Source organism: Trachypithecus francoisi, unplaced genomic scaffold, assembly GCF_009764315.1.
Source record: "Trachypithecus francoisi isolate TF-2019V2 unplaced genomic scaffold, Tfra_2.0 Lachesis_group4, whole genome shotgun sequence".
NCBI lineage: Eukaryota > Metazoa > Chordata > Mammalia > Primates > Cercopithecidae > Trachypithecus > Trachypithecus francoisi.
The window spans coordinates 3,516,722-3,534,238 of NW_022681469.1; the positions used below are offsets into that span (position 1 = coordinate 3,516,722).

Sequence of the window (17,517 nt, forward strand, 5' to 3'; positions counted from 1 at the left end):
CCTCCACGTAAACAACCCTCACTCCCTCATCCTATGCTAGAGGAATTATTGTACATGAGTGGGATGGGGGATGAGGAGGGGAGGGCATGATCTGTCAAAAAAAAAAAAAAACAGGGTTGGGGGCCTTCAAATTTTATTTTCCTGGTTTAATTAGAACTTTTGAGATTTTTTTTGTTTCACTTTTTCTGTAAAAAGTGAGGTGATTATAGACTCAAAGACCGCCGACTCCTAGGCACTGTGCCCTCTTTCTAGGAAGCCCCTCATTAACCAGAACACTGTTCCCCCAGGGCCCCTGACCCCTTGGGCTGCGGCCCCTAGGACCTGGTGGCTCCTGTGCCTGAAGGCTGGTGGCCTGCTGAGCCCCCACACAAGGCCAGCTTTGCAAGGAGCCTGAATTCCACATTCAGCTCATCCCTGGCTCTGCACTTTGCTCTGATCGATCGTGCGGGTTGTGTGAGTACAGCTTCGCCTACTCGCCTGCCCCCCCACACACCCTGCAATGGCCTCCACACACCCAGTGCACACACTGACCCCCACTCTCTCCTCTGTGCTGGAGTGCAGCCCCCAGACCTACTTTGCCCATCCACCCTGACGCCTGCAGTTCACTCTGTACCTGCCCTTGAGCACGCCTCCATCCCATTTGCAGAGCTCTACAAAAAAAAAAAAAAAAAAAGTATTAATTGAAGCACAATAAAAGAACACTATTTTTACATTTTTCTAAGGCACTGAAAGCATTTCAAATACCGGTGCTTTAAGTTATGGTCACTCATAATTATCCTCGGTCCACAGAGGCTGAGTCTTTAGGAGAGGCTCAGTCCTCTTTCTTCAAAATGCAGGGAGAAGGAGCCTGCACTCTAAAGTCCCTGGGGAAGAAAAATTAAATAACAGCTGGGCAGCTGTGCCCCTCAAATGTGTGAACGACTCTGTGCTTGATGACTGAAGCTTGGGGGGGGGCGTTAAACTGTCCTTTAAAAACTTAAGTTGGTTTTAACTGAAGCACCTACCATTCCAGGGAAAGTCAGGGGGAAACACAAGGGTGTACACAAAGCCGGGAGTGACTGCTGTTTCCACAAGACATGCGCTCCTCCCTCCCGCCCACCTTTATCTCGGGAAAGATTTTTTTTTTTTAAACTCGAAGCCTTCAGGTGAAAATAAAGCAACAGCAGCAACAGAAAAAAAAAATGTAGTCTTCTTCAGGGTTAACATCAGAAGACAAGCTTGTGCGGCTTTGGCCAATCAGATGCGCCCCTGGCAGCTATAATATAGTGCTAAAGGCAGCCTCTCTCACAAGCTCTCCAGGCTTGCTACCATTTAAAATCAGACTCTTTTTGTCTTTTGATTGCTGTCTCGCGACCCAACTCCGATGTGTTCCGTTATCAGCGGCCGGCAGCCTGCCATTCCAGCCCCTGTCTGGGTGGGGAGCGGTGGAGAGTGCCCCGCAGCCGCGGCGGGCAAGGTTATATAGGAAGAGAAAGAGCGAGGCAGCCAGCGAGGGAGCGAGCGAGCGGGCGAGCCGGAGCGAGGAAGGGAGAGCGCAAGAGAGAGCGCACACGCACACACCCGCCGCGCGCACTCGCGCACGGACCCGCACGGGGACAGCTCGGAAGTCATCAGTTCCATGGGCGAGATGCTGCTGCTGGCGAGATGTCTGCTGCTAGTCCTCGTCTCCTCGCTGCTGGTGTGCTCGGGACTGGCGTGCGGACCGGGCAGGGGGTTCGGGAAGAGGCGGCACCCCAAAAAGCTGACCCCTTTAGCCTACAAGCAGTTTATCCCCAATGTGGCTGAGAAGACCCTAGGCGCCAGCGGAAGATATGAAGGGAAGATCTCCAGAAACTCCGAGAGATTTAAGGAACTCACCCCCAATTACAACCCCGACATCATATTTAAGGATGAAGAAAACACCGGAGCGGACAGGCTGATGACTCAGGTAGGAACCCAGCGCCGGGCGTGGAATGTGTGGCTTTCCTGGGGGTTATGAGAAGCCCAACACTTCCAGACTAAACTCTGTTTGCTCTTCGGGCAGATAGGAAGGTGATTTCACCCACTTCTTCCCCACCCACCTGCCCGCCCCCCATCTCTTCCTCTTCCTGGAGGAGAATGGAGGTCAAGGGTCCAGCTGGAGAAGTTTAGGGTGTGGTGGGGGTGAGGACGGTAACAGACGTGGTTCATTATGGCCCTGATTTGATGAGTCTTGCTACAACGGCCTTCCCCATCCTACTTCTGCCCTGGCTTGTAACTTGGGGAGACCTTCAGTTGGGGGGTGTCGGCCCTTTCCAAGTCAGGAGTGGAAATGGAAGGAGAGGGTGGCAATCCCCCTCCCACAAACACGGAGTAGCCTCTGGGCACTGTGCAACGAACATAGCCTTGGGCATTGGAGCTCAGGGCCCCCACGTTTCCCGTGGCCTCTGTGGTTTTCTTTCCCACTACAACCCCCACCCTACACCTCCCCACCAAAGAATTCTCAACTGGAAAAGCCAGGAGGCAGTTCTGACAAAAGGCAGGGGCTCCAGCGGCGACTCCGCCCGTCCCTGGGTCCCTGGCTGTATCGCAGAGCTGGCTTTGCGATTGCATGTCCGCAATTGTGCCCATCAGAGTGTGAACGTATTGATATTTCTTTAAGGATGCTCTTTCCTTCTTCCAAGCCCGAGGTACCTTAGGGGAGGGACTTAGAACTTATTGGCATTGCATCACTTTAGTTTTCAACCTGCTTGCATAAGAATTAAGAGAGAATAAATATTAGTGTGGGGGGAGGGGAAGCTAAGCAAAATATGAATTCCTCTCTCTCTCCCCACCTCCTTTGAGATTTCTGAGCTGCCAATCTCCCAGCCAATTCTAGACTTTCTGAAACTCCATGCACGTATAACTGAAGCCAGAAATGGGTTTCCTTGCAAATATAGGTCAACATCCTTTTTATTGCCCTATTAAAATATTCAAGTCCTACCTTTAGGGCTAGGTGCGCACAGCGGCTGATGGAGTGGCGCTGGTGGGGCGCAAGTGCAGGGGGAGGGTACAGACGGCAGGGAGAGAGGAGCTACCTCCGGGCCGCCCCGCTTCCCCGACCCGATTCCCAGGCTTGCTTGGGGCGGAGAAAGGCGAGGAGCAGGCGAGGTAGCCTGCTCCAGCTGTCGGAAAGGAGAGGAATGGGAAATGGTCCTGATTTCCTTGTTCTCCCTCATTTGCTCCCGACCACCTTAAATCTGGACCGCGAGTGTGGAAGCGCGCGCCAGTGCCAGAGAGCAGCGCGATCCACAATTAACTCTGCACGGGCCACGGGGTGCCCGGTGTGTGCAGCTGGCTAGAGGGAGTTCTCCGGCTAGCCTGGGGCGCCCATCCTCTCGTCACCCTCGCTCCCTGCGGAGGAGGGGACTTGCCAGGGTCCCTCGGAACCCGATAGGAGGGAGGCGCTGCGGAGAGAGCGGCGGGGGCGTGGACACCCGAGGTCCCAGAGCCAGAGTGGGTCAGCTTCTGCCCTGCTCCGCGGGAGGCCAATACCACAGAAGGGGTCCTGGGCTCGCACCCCTTCCCAGGACTCGGGCCCTGCCGCCCTGCTGCAAAGCTGCAAGCGCGCAGAGCCGCGCAGCGAGGCAGACGCATGCAGCCCCACTTACTCCCGGGTTATCGATCCCCCGCGGCTAGGGTTTCAGTGCGCGCGCGGGGCTGGGCTGGAGCCGCCGGGCTCTGCCGCTCCACGCGCCGAAGCACAGGCAACGCAGGAGCTAACAGCAGCGCCGGGTTCGCGGTAGCGACCCCGGCGGCGGAGGCGCGGAGATGGGGGCGCCCGCGCAGGGACCGGGGCGCAGCGCGGGCTCCGCCGGCCTGCCCTGGGCCGCGCCCCTCTCCCCAGTCCGCCGCCTGCCGGGCCTCTGGGCCTCCGCGTCCCAGCCGGAGCCCCCAGACAGGGGGCCTACCCTCGACCCCCGCCCACCCTGCCCGGGGACGCAGGGCCCAGCGGCCCCGCGCCCGGCCACTCTCGCCGCCGCGCGCACAGGCAGCATTTGAACTTCTGACCTTCTGTCAACTTCCCTCAGACGAACGAAACGAAAACAAATACTTTTTTCCTTGGGCAGTGGCTATTCCCGTTCCCAACACAAAAGGAGGGGGAAGGACGGCCCCAGTGGGGGTTGGGTGGGGAGAGCCAGGCCGGGATTATCAGGCAGACCCCACAAAGGTCCCCTAAAACCGAGGGGGTAGGGGCTGGCAGTCTGTGAGGTACCCCCAGTTGATCCCTCCCCTACCTTCCTTCTCCTGATTCCAGGAGTTAAGGGTGGGGGAGGAAGGGATGGGGAAGGCGGAGGCTCGGGTGCTGAGGGCAGGGGCGGGGTGAAGGAGGAGGCAGGGGAGCCCCAGGCCCGCGGGAGGTTTGGGGAGCCTGCTCGGACGCCCTCATTTGAAATAACCACCTAGGCTCTGCCCCAGCTGCGTGGCCCTCCTCTTCTGTCTCCCTCCCTGTCTCTGGCTCTCTAATGTGACTGCCGCCCAAGTCCCTCAACCATGGCGAGATCGTCCCCAGTGGAACTTTCAGAGCAGTTCTGGAACGCAGGAGCTGCCGGTTAATATTAACCCGGGAGAGGAAAGCGCAGACAGACACGCTCTCCCCGCGCTGGCCTAGGGTGCCAGGCGAGGGTGCTGGCGGCCAGGGGGTCCTAGGGGGCAGGAGGCCCGAGGGCCGGATCTGAAGCCTGGAGTAGGGTCCCGAGCCGCCACACTAAATAGATCTCCTGTGCGCTCTGGGGCCGCCAGGAAAGACGCTCAGGTGTGGGTTTGGGGAGGGGCTGTTCCACCAAGCGTGGGGAAAGGACAGTGGAGAGAGGTGCGTTTTGGGGGCTGGGGCTGTTTTGAAGTTGGGACGCCCTCACCCCCGCGCTGGGGGAAGCCCACCGGCTGCTGGCGGTGACAGTCGGCGCGGCTCGCAGATCAGGGAGGTGGGCAGGAGCTCAGGCTTGGGGAACAACTTGGCCTCAGCCGACACAAAGCCCGGCCCCGGCGGCCCTGCTGGGCTTCACGGTGGCTGCACAGAGTCGGGCTTGATTCGCGGCACACGACCCAATGAATTAATAACCGGCCTGGGCTTCCCGGCTTTGCCTGCGACAATCCCGCCCAGCGCGGGCGGAGGAGAGGCCGCCAGCCGAGGCCGCACGGAGCCCGGCCGGGGGAGGGCTCGAGGGGCGGGGGCGCCAACTCCGGCAAGCCTCGGCCTCCGCCCCTCACCCGTGCAGCCACCTCCCGTCGCGGCCCGGCTAGGCCCGGGTCTCCCTGCCCAGGGTCCTCCATGCCTGCCCAAGTGGCGCAGTTCCCAGAGCTGGGGGCCGGGTCCTCCTCACCCTGCCGCCCTTTCCCTGGCTGCCCTCCTGGGAAGCTGTTTAAAGCTTCATCGGCGCAGCCCCAGGGGAGGGAGCTGCGGTGGGGTGGGGGGCTTGCATGGGGGGTCCGTGTGCGTGTTGGTGGTGTGCGCCTGCGCGCAACGGGCCTCACATCACAGCTCTAAACTGACCCTGGTTTACTGATTGATTTTCATGTAAAACGCGTTCAATCCTCAAGATGACCTCACTCAAATTCTGCCCTTCCGACTTTTTTTTCTGTAACTGCTGGCAGGCCCAGAAACCTGCAGGCACTGACCTGTTACCAGGGCGGCCCCCAGCCCTACCCCACCCCCAGTTGTTGTATGTTTAACTCTACAACCATATTACTGGTTTTTATTGCTGCCAGATACACAGGACTTTTCCTGTTGCGCAATTTGTCACGTCCCCTTAAAGCGCGGCAGCAGTGGGGCCGGCGTCCTCGCCCCACCCTCTGGAAAGAGTCCCCCCACCCACGCTACAGTTAGGGCCCTGGACAGAAGCTGTCCTTCCATCGCGACAGCCAGACTCCAAGCAGAGCATCCTTCCAGACTGGAGGAGGTTAGAGGTCAGCCCCACCCTCTGCAGCAGTCACCTTGAAATTGCCTCTGGGCCTCCACTTGGCGCAGCTTCTTGGGGGATGCCACCATCGTCATCTGTGCCAGTTCCCCCTCTTTAAATCCCGTGTCCCACCAGCAGCAGCAGGATAAACATCCAGGAAGCAAGTCAGTGCCCCCACAAACACACACAGTGGATTCAACTGCTTTCTGTCGCATCCTTATCTGAAAGTGACCCAAGGGAACCCCCACAATCTGAGTGTCAGGTAACCCCGTCTGCATCTGCCTAGTCAGTGCTTCCTGATTCCTACCAGGCAACTTCCTGGGAGACTCCCCAGGCGGAGGACTCGGAGACCTCAGGCCTTCCTGGCTCCCCTCCCCCTCCTCTCAAACCCCTCCCCCTCCCTCCACCTCTTCAGTTTGCTCTTCAAACTTGCTGGACACCATTCTATGCTGGGGCCAAGAAAACAAGAGGGGAGGAAGGGAACAGGTTAAAGAAAACAAGAAACACAATCAGACCACAGAAAAGCCAGGCAGAAAAGAGTTCCACGGGCAAAAAGAATGTGGCTGTCCAGATAAAGAATGTCTGTCCCGGCCCCAGCCTGTGCTGCAAGTGGTAACTCACCTAGCCGCCTTCCACCTAGGCTCCCGACCACCCTGCAGCCCCGCCAGCGGCTTCTGGCCTCCCCTCTGCCTCGGATAGGGTTAGGGCCTGAGACAAATAAATGCAAGGCCTTCAATTCTCGAAGAAACGCACAGTGCATTTTTCTTTATTTCTGGGAACTTGCACCCAGGTATCTGTCAGGCCTGCTGTGAGGGATTCTACGCGGAGAGAAGGTGGAGCCTTCGCAGGTGGAGAAAGGGGCCGCAGAAGGGGGGGCTGGAAGTGGAGGGCAACGTGGGGGCGGGGCGGGTAGCCCAGAGGGTCCCCCTGGAGGGTCCCGGAGTTGATGTCTGAAACATGCAGGTCACTTGTTTCAGAGAAACTTTATTTGCTTCTTAGGCCCCGCTAGGAGCATCGGCTGTTTCAGGACCTGGAGAAAGGCCCTCAGCTCTACTCTGAGAGGACGTGCTCCTCCATGCTCCTCCGCAAATGCTGCCCCTCTTCCCCAGCCCGGGGCTCAGCTCTTCCGTGTGTTTGGGCCGTTCCAACCCCCGTCTCCCCACCTCTCCGCATGGCCCTCGCGCCTTGAGACTGGGCAGGGCAGGCTGACGGAGGGGCCGGGAGGGGTGGCGGCCGCCCAGGCTAACGTGTCCGTCGGTGGGGGTCCCCTTGTCTTCGCAGAGGTGTAAGGACAAGTTGAACGCTTTGGCCATTTCGGTGATGAACCAGTGGCCAGGAGTGAAACTGCGGGTGACCGAGGGCTGGGACGAGGATGGCCACCACTCAGAGGAGTCTCTGCACTACGAGGGCCGCGCAGTGGACATCACCACGTCCGACCGCGACCGCAGCAAGTACGGCATGCTGGCCCGCCTGGCGGTGGAGGCCGGCTTCGACTGGGTGTACTACGAGTCCAAGGCGCACATCCACTGCTCGGTGAAAGCAGGTAAGCTGGCCCTGAACCCCGGATCCGCCCCTACGGAAGGCCACTGGCAGACCCCCGGCTTAATTCAAGGGAAAAAGAAACGTAGGGGGAGGCTGAGGGCCAGGAGCAGGGGCACTGGGCGATAACTGCGTTTCCGCGGTGGGAACCTGCCCTGTGAGGTGCCGGCCCCTCGAACGCACCCCTACCTTTGAGGCCACAGAGCCCAAAGTTCTCCATGACCCGAGGTGGGGTCCTGTGACTTCCTGCCCGCTTCTGGAGCCCCCACTGCAGGGGGTGGGAAAGCGTGACTGGGGGAGGGGCGCTAGGCCCTTCCAGGCGAGGGAAGGCAGCCCTGCGCGGTTAGCCAGGTCTGGGCGAGCTCCTTCCTCTCGTTTAGGGCTCAAGAACCAACTGCCCCCACCGGCTGTCCCAAGCGCAGGGGCGTCTGTCCTGCCCCGGAGCCCGCGTCCTGGCTCCTCCCCGCCGGGCGCCCGCGGATCCTAAGCTGGCTTCGCTCACTCGCTGAGCCTTTGGGGAGAGGCCTGGTGGGCGGCAGTAAACCCAGGGGTAACCACCTCCAGCATCTGGAGGCCGCGCGCCGGAAGCCTGCGTTCCTATTGGGAGCCGGGCTGGGACGCCCTGGGCGGCGGGCAAATCCCGGAAAGCCGGCCCGAGTCGGCGTGAGGCTGCCTTCTCTGGGCCTGCAACGCCACACGCTGTTGCTGGCGAGGAACAGCCGTAGAGGAGGCGCCATCGCGCGCACGCGAACCTCAGGCCTGGGGCTGTGTGCACAACGCTCTCCTCCGCCCGCATAAATTGGCACGTTTAGCAAAGCCGTTCACGGTGAATTTCGGGGAAACTCTGCCTTCCTCACCCCCCTTCCAGGTTTCCCTGCTTGTCTCCTAAATTCCAAGTTAATGGCAATATGTTAGTAGGAAAACACTTTAAAGGTGTCAAGGCACACTTGTAGGTAAAGGCAAGCGTGGCTTCTCGTCCCCACAGAAAGCAAAGGCGTGGAGCGGGGACGGCAGGGGCGGGTGCGCGGCCCAGAGAGCTCCGGGCCGCAGGGAGGCAGGCGGCACCCCCACCTCGCGGCCCCGGCGGCGGCCCCTGGACCCAGGGCGCTCCCTGCGCAAAACCTCCTCCCCGGCTCCCTGCCCTCGGGGTCCCCCTAGCGGGGGTCTCCGGAGGCCTCCTCCCAAGTGAGCAGCGCTAATCCATCCGCCGGATCGCGCCGGGAGAGCAGAGCCGCGGCGCGGGAGCCGCTCATTGGCATTCTGCGCACACGGGCGGGGGCGCGGGGCGCAGTGTGTCAAGCCGGGCCGTGCGACTCGACGACTCGGGCTAGCCAGCGCCTGGGGTCGCATTCCGGGGGGCTACGGAGGGCCTCCAACGGCCAGCCCCGCACTTCATGTCGGAGAAACCGATGAGAAGATTAAAAGCCCCCTGTAATTCCAGCAGGAAGATTCTTTCTGGCAATCTCTATTTGCAAAAAGCATGATCCCAGAGATTGGAATGCAAAGAAGACGGCCCTCCCCGCCCTCCTCCCCGGCCCCCTGCGCTCCGCCCCAACTTCAATTATTGTCCTCGGGACAGTGAGCCTCAGAGAGCGACAGAGGGCTCGAGAAAGCGGGTAGCCAAGGGGCCTTGAGACTCGGAGCTTCCAGCGCTCCGAACAGGCCCCGCCATTTAAAATTCAAATACACATCTTGAGTGCTTGGAAGAGAGGCCTGGCTGTGCAAATAGTGCTTGTGAATTGCACACGGGGGGGTTTGCACCTGAGCAAATAGGGAGGGGGAGGCCCGCGAGCTGGGGAGAGAGTGAGCTGAGAAAAGGGAGGGGAGAAAATGGAAGTGTCCGCTTCCAAGAGTGTCTCCTGTTTATCCCAGAAATCACAATGACAATGCTGGGCCCTTTATTGGATTTTAATTAGAAAATCCACACAAGCCTCGGATTTTCACACCTCGGCCAATCTCTGGAATGTTTGTCCAGTTGCTACAACTACTGCAGCTATTTTTCACTCCCCGCCCCCGCCCCTCCGCAGGCCTACGCCGAGACGCGGCAGGGTGCTGCGGCCTGGCGGGCCGGCGGGCCAGGGGTTTCCGCCGCGCAGCCCGGGTGCTGAGCGCGCGAGCAGGCGCCGCGCCCCGCGCCGGGGCGGGAGGGAAGGAGGGTGCGCCCGGCGCCCGCGGGAGCTCAAGGAGGCTTCCAGAGGAATCCAAGTGCAGAGCAAACACCCTCTGGATGGATTCGCGGCGAGGCGGGGTGTGTGCGGAGCTGGGGGTGGGGTTGGAGGAAGGCGGAAGGAAGGAGTGTCACCGGCCTCTGCAGGAAACGCCAGCCAACCTCTGTCACCGCCAGCCCAGACTTAGAGAGTCGTTAAGGAATGTGCCTGCGTCGGAATCCTGTCCCTGGGGCGGTGGGGTTGGGGGAGGGAGGTCTGTGCGGGACCCACCTGGAATCAATCGCCCTGCCCAGCGCTGAGCTCATCCCTAGCCTAGGCGCGCGGGCACCAAGCGTGCGCCCTCCTCCCCAAGACGCGCCTCCCTCTCGGAACTCAATGCCCTGTCCTCTCTTCTCTCCCTTCTCCTCACCCGCAGAGAACTCGGTGGCGGCCAAATCGGGCGGCTGCTTCCCGGGCTCGGCCACTGTGCACCTGGAGCAGGGCGGCACCAAGCTGGTAAAGGACCTGCGCCCCGGGGACCGCGTGCTGGCGGCGGATGACCAGGGCCGGCTACTCTACAGCGACTTCCTCACTTTCCTGGACCGCGACGACGGCGCCAAGAAGGTCTTCTACGTGATCGAGACGCGGGAGCCGCGCGAGCGCCTGCTGCTCACCGCCGCGCACCTGCTCTTCGTGGCGCCGCACAACGACTCTGCCGCCGCGGAGCCCGAGGCGTTCTCAGGCGCTGGGCCGCCTTCCGAGGGCGCACTGGGGCATCGGGCGCTGTTCGCCAGCCGCGTGCGCCCGGGCCAGCGCGTGTATGTGGTGGCCGAGCGCAACGGGGACCGCCGGCTCCTGCCTGCCGCTGTACACAGCGTGACCCTACGCGAGGAGGCCGCGGGCGCCTACGCGCCGCTCACGGCCCAGGGCACCATCCTCATCAACCGGGTGCTGGCCTCGTGCTACGCCGTCATCGAGGAGCACGGCTGGGCGCACCGGGCCTTCGCGCCTTTCCGCCTGGCGCACGCGCTCCTGGCTGCACTGGCGCCCGCGCGCACGGACCGCGGCGGGGACAGCGGTGGCGGGGACCGCGGGGGCGGTGGCAGCCGAGTACCCCCGCCTGCGCCAGGTGCGGCCGACGCTACGGGTGCGGGGGCCACCGCGGGCATCCACTGGTACTCGCAGCTGCTCTACCAAATAGGCACCTGGCTCCTGGACAGCGAGGCCCTGCACCCGCTGGGCATGGCGGTCACGTCCAGCTGAAGCTGGGGGGCCCGGGGAGGGGCGCGGGAGGGGGCGGGGCGGGGCAGCAACAGCAACGCAAAGCAAAAAGACACTCGGAAAAGGCGCACGAACCAGACTGAGTTATTATAATTATAATAATAATAATAATAATAATAAAGTAGGACAGTCCAAAGTAGACTCTAAGGAAACAAGGACCCCGGGAAGTTTTGTTGTTGTGTTTAGTTGATATATATTTTTTGAATTTTTTGGTTATTGTTTTATTTTGGTTATTTTTCCTCCTCTCCTGGCTATTTATTTGGTATGAATAGATGTTTTAAATAATATGAACCGGACCTTCAAGAGCCTTAAATAGTTTGCTTCTTGGATAATTTATTATGATCATGTGAACTGTACTCACGGGGAAAAGATTATTTTGTGAGGCCAAGCAACCTGCTCAGAGTCTATTTTTCTACATGCCCCTTGTCCCGGCTGTCAGAAAGCAAACCTCTGTCCCCGCCATCCCTCCCTTCCATCTCCTGCTTCTCAGCAAGTGCAAACTCAAACGTGCTTCATGGGGGTCCACAAATTATATTTTTATACACAGAATTGTAAATTAGATTTTTTGAGAGATCAATACTTAACTGAATTACATTTCATTTTTGAAATAGTGTAAAATATGAAAATATATTATTTTAATTTAACTAGTTTCCGATGTAACAGCCATCTCCTCTGTTGTCTTTATGGTTTCATATTCCCTTTGTATTCACCATTTTGCCACATTCTTGGAAGCCAAGACTGTTACACACACACAACACACACTTTTCTTTGCTTTGCTTTTTTTTTTTTTTTTTTTTTTTGACAAACTGGAAGAACTCTGTTATTTTTAACTTCAAAGAATTTATTAGAAAATAATATTTTTTAAAAGCGCACATAGTGATGAGCCCACGAGGATGGAGCCTGCAGTTTGTACAGAGAAAACAAAAGGATGTTTTTGCATTAATAAATTGAGAAATAACTGCTGTAAATTTACTAAAATGTATTTTTGAATATTTTGTAATAGTTTTATAGAAATAAAATGTGCCATGCACAGACCGCTTAGTATCTGATAACTAAGAATCCCTGTTGCAGCCCCTTTTCTTTTTGTTTTTTTGGCTTCTTTGTTCGGGAAACCTAGTGCTGACAGGCGCTCCCAATACTCGATTTAGATGTGTTGCTTATACTGTGAACTCAGACTGACTGACTTAGGTAACCAAAGTAGGCACACAAACCAACTTCTTCTCATGGCTGGAGAAACCTCCGCTCTGTTTGTATTTATTGTGTGACGCTCTTCCCACGCTCCCAAAGGTTGGGGGTGCCACCCGTGGGGACTGTGCTGTCCCCCTAACCCCACCCCTTATCTAGCAAAGCCTAATGTGTAAGCCCAGAGGAGGTGGCCTGGGGACGGCCACCGAGAACCTTCTCCTAGGACTCCTGTGTGTGGTTGCTGGGCAGACCCCTGGCCTGACCTTGTTTGTGCTGTCTGTGATCTGTAGGGAAGAGGCTCATTGCTGCTTTCTGAGGTCCTGTTGTGCCCCTTCCAGAAAGCATCCTTAGAAGAGAGGACCAGGTTTGATCTTCTCTGAAGCTCTATCCTCTTTTCTTGAGGGTCCCCTTAAATCCGAGTGGCAAGCCCACAGTGGCATGGGCCAGTCGCTGGAATGTTGGGGCTGCTGTTGAGGTCCTCAGGCTACGCTGGTTGTCTGTGTGACATGGCAGTCAGGCGTGGACTTTGATCCCTGTTGAGTGAGCATGCTGCTGTGGGTGCTGGGCTGGGGAAGGTCCTTCCATGCTTCATGCTGCCTTGGAGGCCAAGAGGGTCTCTGCCCTTGGCGGTTGTCAGGGTCCCAGGTGGAGGACTACTACCAGTTCTTTGGCTTATGGAAGATGTGTGCCATGCTTTGTGCTTTGGGCTAAATTATCTGAGCAGGCTGAGCCTTGGAAGGGTCGCGCTGCGTGAGCTCAGGGCCTCCTAGCAGCTGGAGCCTGTGTGGAAGGTGGTCCAGGCTTAGGGAGCGGGAGTGAACAGACTTCAGCCCCACCTGGCAGGGGCTCACTCCTGAGGCTGGGACCAGTCCCTGAAGGTTTGCTCTGCTGAGGGTCTGCCCTTGAGTGACCTTCCGGGGAGGGCGTGTGCCCAGGTGGATGGCGCAGGGTCTCTGGAGCCTCCACAGGGCCGGGCCCTTTGCGCAGGAGCAGTCCTCAGCCATTTTCTGTAAAAGACTTTTCTTTAGTGTTCTAGGTGGTCAGCAGGTTCCAGGCTGATGTTTACAATCTCGGAGGAAGTGTGATGGTTTCTGTTCTTTTGGCGGTTGGGTATAATTTCAAGTCAGTCAAAAGTGAACCCAGAAGCACTGGGCACAGCAGCTCCTCTGGCTGTGTTGACAGACCTGGCGATGTGACCGTGTGGCCCAGATGGTCAGAGAGAAGCCGGTCATTGACCAAGCCCCAAGGTGCCTGAGGCCATGGTGCAGCTCTGCTGGTGACTGGGGTACCTTGTCCTCACCCAGATGGGAAATCCTGACTCCTGGGTGGCACTGCCTCCTGGACAGGCCCGGTGGCAGTGTCCGTGCTGCTGGGTGCTCTCCCCAGCCCTCCTGGTCCGTCTTCTTAAGATCCGTCCACTGCTTTATATTTAAAATTATTTTTCACAGGCAAGGAAAGGAAACCACTGCTTAGAGAAACTAGGTACAGGGCGTCAAGAGGGTGCAACCCAGCCCCGCCAGGACGAGGGGCCGACTTCTCATTCAGGGATGACGGAGCCAAGAGTTTGTGCAAAATGTACGCTTGGTGGTTGCTGCCAGCCTCCCTCATGACTAAATGCATATCTATTCCTGTCAAAACGTGTATCAGAATGTACTTGAAACTGTTATCTTTGTGCTCTATTGTTTGAATAATTAAAGAAATTACAGAGACTCTCTTCAGTGTCTGTGATGTGGCAGAACCCGCTCCCAAACTGTCATCTGTGTTTCTCATCGTCTTCCACAAGGTAGTGCTGGGAATGTGAAGGAAATTCTTATTGAGCGTATAGACTCCGTTCTCTCAATGGGTGGGTTTGGTCAGGCTTTGGGACTTTTTACTGGTGCAAGGAGGCAGGCACGTGACTCCACTGTCTGAGGGAGTTGACAGAGCTGTCAGCATTACACCCACATGGGAAACATGGGGCAGACATGCAGGGAATGCTGGTCAGTTGCAAGATTTGGCAAGAAAGCAGCAGAGCGCCTGCCGGGGAGGCAAGCGGGCCTGCAGGGAGCCAGCTCTTCCTCAGTGCAGCCGCTCTGGCTTTCCGGATGGTGATCCACTCCAGGAGGCTGAGAAACCCAGGAAGTGACTTCCGTGTGACTTCTTGAAAAGGAGTCACAAAACCCTTCGTGAACCCTGCCATTTCTGGGCACTCCCTGGGATTTATGTTCCAGGACAGAGCTAGGCAAATGTTGGCCTCTGGGACAAATCTGGTCTGAGGTCTGTTTTCACATAGCCCCTGGGCTGAGACTGTTTTTACATTTTTTAATGTTTAAAAACAAAATATCTAATGAAGTCTGCTATTCGTCGACGTGACAATTCCGTGAAACTCAAATTTCAGTGTCCGTCCGTAACATTTTATTGAAACACACCCACACTCACTCACGTATTGTCTGAAGAAGCTTCTCCACTAGCCCAGAGGAAAGCAACAGAATCCACCCATGCCGCACAGCCTGGTGTTCACTCTCTGGCTCTCTGCTGAAGTTTGCCAACCCTCTTTCTAGGATTTTGGATTGAAATCAAGCTTGGCATTAGGGGCTGGGGGCTGAGGACAGGAGTTGGAACACAGTGGCCTGCCTACTATTGCAGCGTATTTCTCAATTAGAATTCAATTCGAATTGCTCACCCACTCCTGCTTCTTCCTGAGAGCCATAGGGGCCTCAGGAGGTTAACAAGTCCAGGAAGACCCCGGAGGCAGCCACGTCTGCCTGCTAGGGCAACAGCACCCTTCGATGCTGATCAAGTATGTGCGAGGCACACCCTGTGCAGGAGAGGCGGGGCCCAGACACAGCCCGCGGAGTCCCCAGAGCAGTAGCAGAAGCCGCAAGGTGTCACTCTTCTCATCTGTGCGGATCACACCGTAGTGAGAAAACAGTAAGTCTGGATTTGGAGATGCTTTCTTTTTTTTTTTGGCTGAGCTTAATTTTCTCAAATTAAGAACAAAATTTTTTTCACATTTCACTCTATAAAGAAGCACTGGGTCCTCTTAATGAAGAGGGAGGCATGAAAGTGGTATGGAGGGTTGCATTTTAATGGCTATCTTTGGTTTGGAAATGAGGGTAGCTGTGTTTTCAGATGGCATAAAGAGGTTGAAACGAGGGTTGAACATCGGAAAACTGAAGATAGAGTAGAAGACAGATTATGCCAGGAATCAAAGGAAAAAAAAACTCTCCCCACACAGAATTGATGCCTGGATGGAATCCTCCATCCCAGTGAGGGTCCAGGCGTTTGCTTCCGGGTGAAGTGGACAGCAAAGCCCATTGCACCTGGGAAAGTTCCTTCCTCCAGATCTGAGGTTAATGTAAGGATTTGCCTTAGAACCCTGCAACCTAAAGACAGCAAAATAAACCCACTGCCTCTACGAGGGACGTTAAGGCCCCACCCCTTGAGCGTCTGTTCACCCCATGGCTTAGGTCTCAGAATCCCAGCTGAAGGCCTCTGGCCAGAACTCTGCGGCTCTCATGGCCCAGGCGGCCCTCTAGCAGGCAGGCCCCACCGGGCAGGAGCCTCCGCAGAGGAATGGGACTGTGGAGAGGACAATGTGGTCCCTATCATTTCAGAAAGAGGGTCCGAGTCTCTGCGCAGCCTGGGAAGCCAAGGCACGGTTGAGCCTGCCCGTGTTTACTCCACTGCGCGCCATTCTTAGGGCTGCTGTTCTTCTTACCATTCTGTGAGTGGCATGGGACAGCACAATCTTCCCTGCCGTGCTTGCGGCCTCAAAGGGTGAGCCTTGGCCCACTGTCCAGGTCCCACCTCCCAAAGATTCCTACTGGGGCACTGTCCTGGGCCTGGCTCCCCCAGGGCCGAGCTGCAGAGCGACCAGCACCACCCGGGAGAGAAGCAGCCGCCCCTCCCGGGCGTGCCCTGGAGCCCATCCACGGTTTGGACCTGCACCGAACACCAGCAGACTGCAGCAGGAGGCTCCTTCCGCAGTTCCAACTCGGCTTCCGAGGGGTGCAGGCCGGTGCTCTCCTCCTCTCCAGCCCTGGTCAAGCCAGGGCTCCCGGGCGTCTTTCAGCCCCCACAGCCTCCGCGTGTAAAAGGCACTAGCAGCACAGCGTGGGCGTCTGAGGACTTTACCTACTCATGTCCGGGCTCTCTCCTCTCCCTGCACCTCCATGCTCTCTCCGGAATTGCGGGGTGCTGGGTGCAGATGGCACCTGCCATTGGACCAGCTCCTGGCTTCTTCTCCAGAAGTGTCCCGGGTCTGGGGGGAGCCAGGCTCCGGGACTGTGGGGAGCCGTGGGCCCTGGACTTAGGGGAGCTAGGGTCCCAGGGCTGTGAGGAGCCGCTGACTGCAGGCCCGGGGCTATGGGGAGTCGTGGGTCCCGGAGCTGTGGGGAGCCAAGGACTTGGAGCCCAGGAGTGGCGGAAGCCGGGGTCCCGGGGCTAGGGACAGCTGGGGTCCCGGGCTAGAAGGAGCCGTGGACTTGGGGCCCGGGCTGAAGGGAGCCGTGGGCCCGGGGCTGGGAGGAGCCGGGGTCTCGGGGCTGGAGGGATCCGTGAACTTGGGGCCTGGGGTAGGGGAGAGCCACGGGTCGGGGGCTGGGAGGAGCTAAGGTCCGAGGGCTGGGGGGAACCCGGATCCCGAGGCTGGAAGGAGCCGTGGACTTAGGGCCCGGGGCTGGAGGAAACCGTGGACCCGGGGCTGGGGGGATCTGGGGTTCCGGGGTTGGAGGGAGCCGTGAACTTGGGGCTTGGGGCCTAGGGGAGCCACGGGTCGGAGGCTGGGGGGATCCGAGGTCTGGGGTCTGGGGGAATCTGGGGTCCCGAGAGCTATGGGGAGCCAGGGTCCTGGGGCTGGAGGGAACCGTGGACTTGGGGGTCTGGGGCTTGGGGGAGCCGGGGTCCGTGGGCTGGGGGGAGCCGGGGTCCGTGGGCTGGGGGGAGCCGGGGACTCGGGGATGCGGGGAGCCGGGGTCCCGGGGCTGGAGGGAGCCTTGGACTTGGGTCCCGGGGCTGGAGGGAGCCGTCCCCGCGCTGCCCTGGTGGAGTCTGGGCGCCCTCTGGTGCTCGCGTCGGGGAAGCGCAGGCGGTGGCCGCGGGGCCGTAGCCCTGGGCCGAGGTCGGACAGCCCAGGTGAGCCCTTAAGGATTCAAGCGTCAAAGTCCCTTCAAACCGAGGGCAGATGACTACAGGCCACCTCCACCCACGGGAGCGTCAAGGAGGGGCAGCGAGATGAGAGCCAGGGGGGTCACACGCCTTCCTCTCCAGCGGGGTCAGTCCAGCTTCGGGGTGCTGGGGCCGGCCCGGAGAGGCCGCCCTGAGTCCGGGACCCACAGGAGGCATCAGCCAAAGGCACGGAGGAAGGGGCGTGGGAGATGTGAGGGGATGGTGCCGGCCGTCAGCACAAGAGAGGAAATAAATAGAAAATCTGGAGATCAGGAAGAGTATTGGCTGAGGGCAGAGGGCAAAGGCCACCTCTGACATCT

The 17,517-nt window shown here is 58.5% G+C and overlaps 1 protein-coding gene across 2 annotated transcripts; it reads left to right on the forward strand.

Annotated features, from left to right (window-relative positions):
- Positions 1–1,137: 1,137 nt before the first annotated feature.
- Positions 1,138–13,757, forward strand: SHH (sonic hedgehog signaling molecule). Of its 2 annotated transcripts, XM_033193527.1 has the most exons (3): positions 1,138–1,927; positions 7,179–7,440; positions 10,020–13,757. In XM_033193527.1, the coding sequence occupies exons 1-3, from the start codon at positions 1,619–1,621 to the stop codon at positions 10,844–10,846; spliced, it is 1,398 nt and encodes a 465-aa protein (XP_033049418.1). In that variant the 5' UTR covers positions 1,138–1,618; the 3' UTR covers positions 10,847–13,757. The 2 variants fall into 2 exon arrangements, with proteins under 2 accessions (XP_033049418.1, XP_033049419.1); XM_033193528.1 differs by lacking the exons at positions 1,138–1,927; positions 7,179–7,440 and adding an exon at positions 9,312–9,838 and having other exon boundaries at positions 10,020–11,920.
- The last annotated feature ends 3,760 nt before the right edge of the window (positions 13,758–17,517 follow it).

Excerpts from the sequence above, each read along its gene's own strand:
- SHH (XM_033193527.1), top strand. The coding sequence starts at position 1,619 with ATGGGCGAGATGCTGCTGCTGGCGAGATGTCTGCTGCTAGTCCTCGTC. Across the intron at positions 1,928-7,178 it reads CGGACAGGCTGATGACTCAG|AGGTGTAAGGACAAGTTGAA; the intron begins GTAGGAACCCAG and ends TTGTCTTCGCAG. Across the intron at positions 7,441-10,019 it reads CCACTGCTCGGTGAAAGCAG|AGAACTCGGTGGCGGCCAAA; the intron begins GTAAGCTGGCCC and ends CCTCACCCGCAG.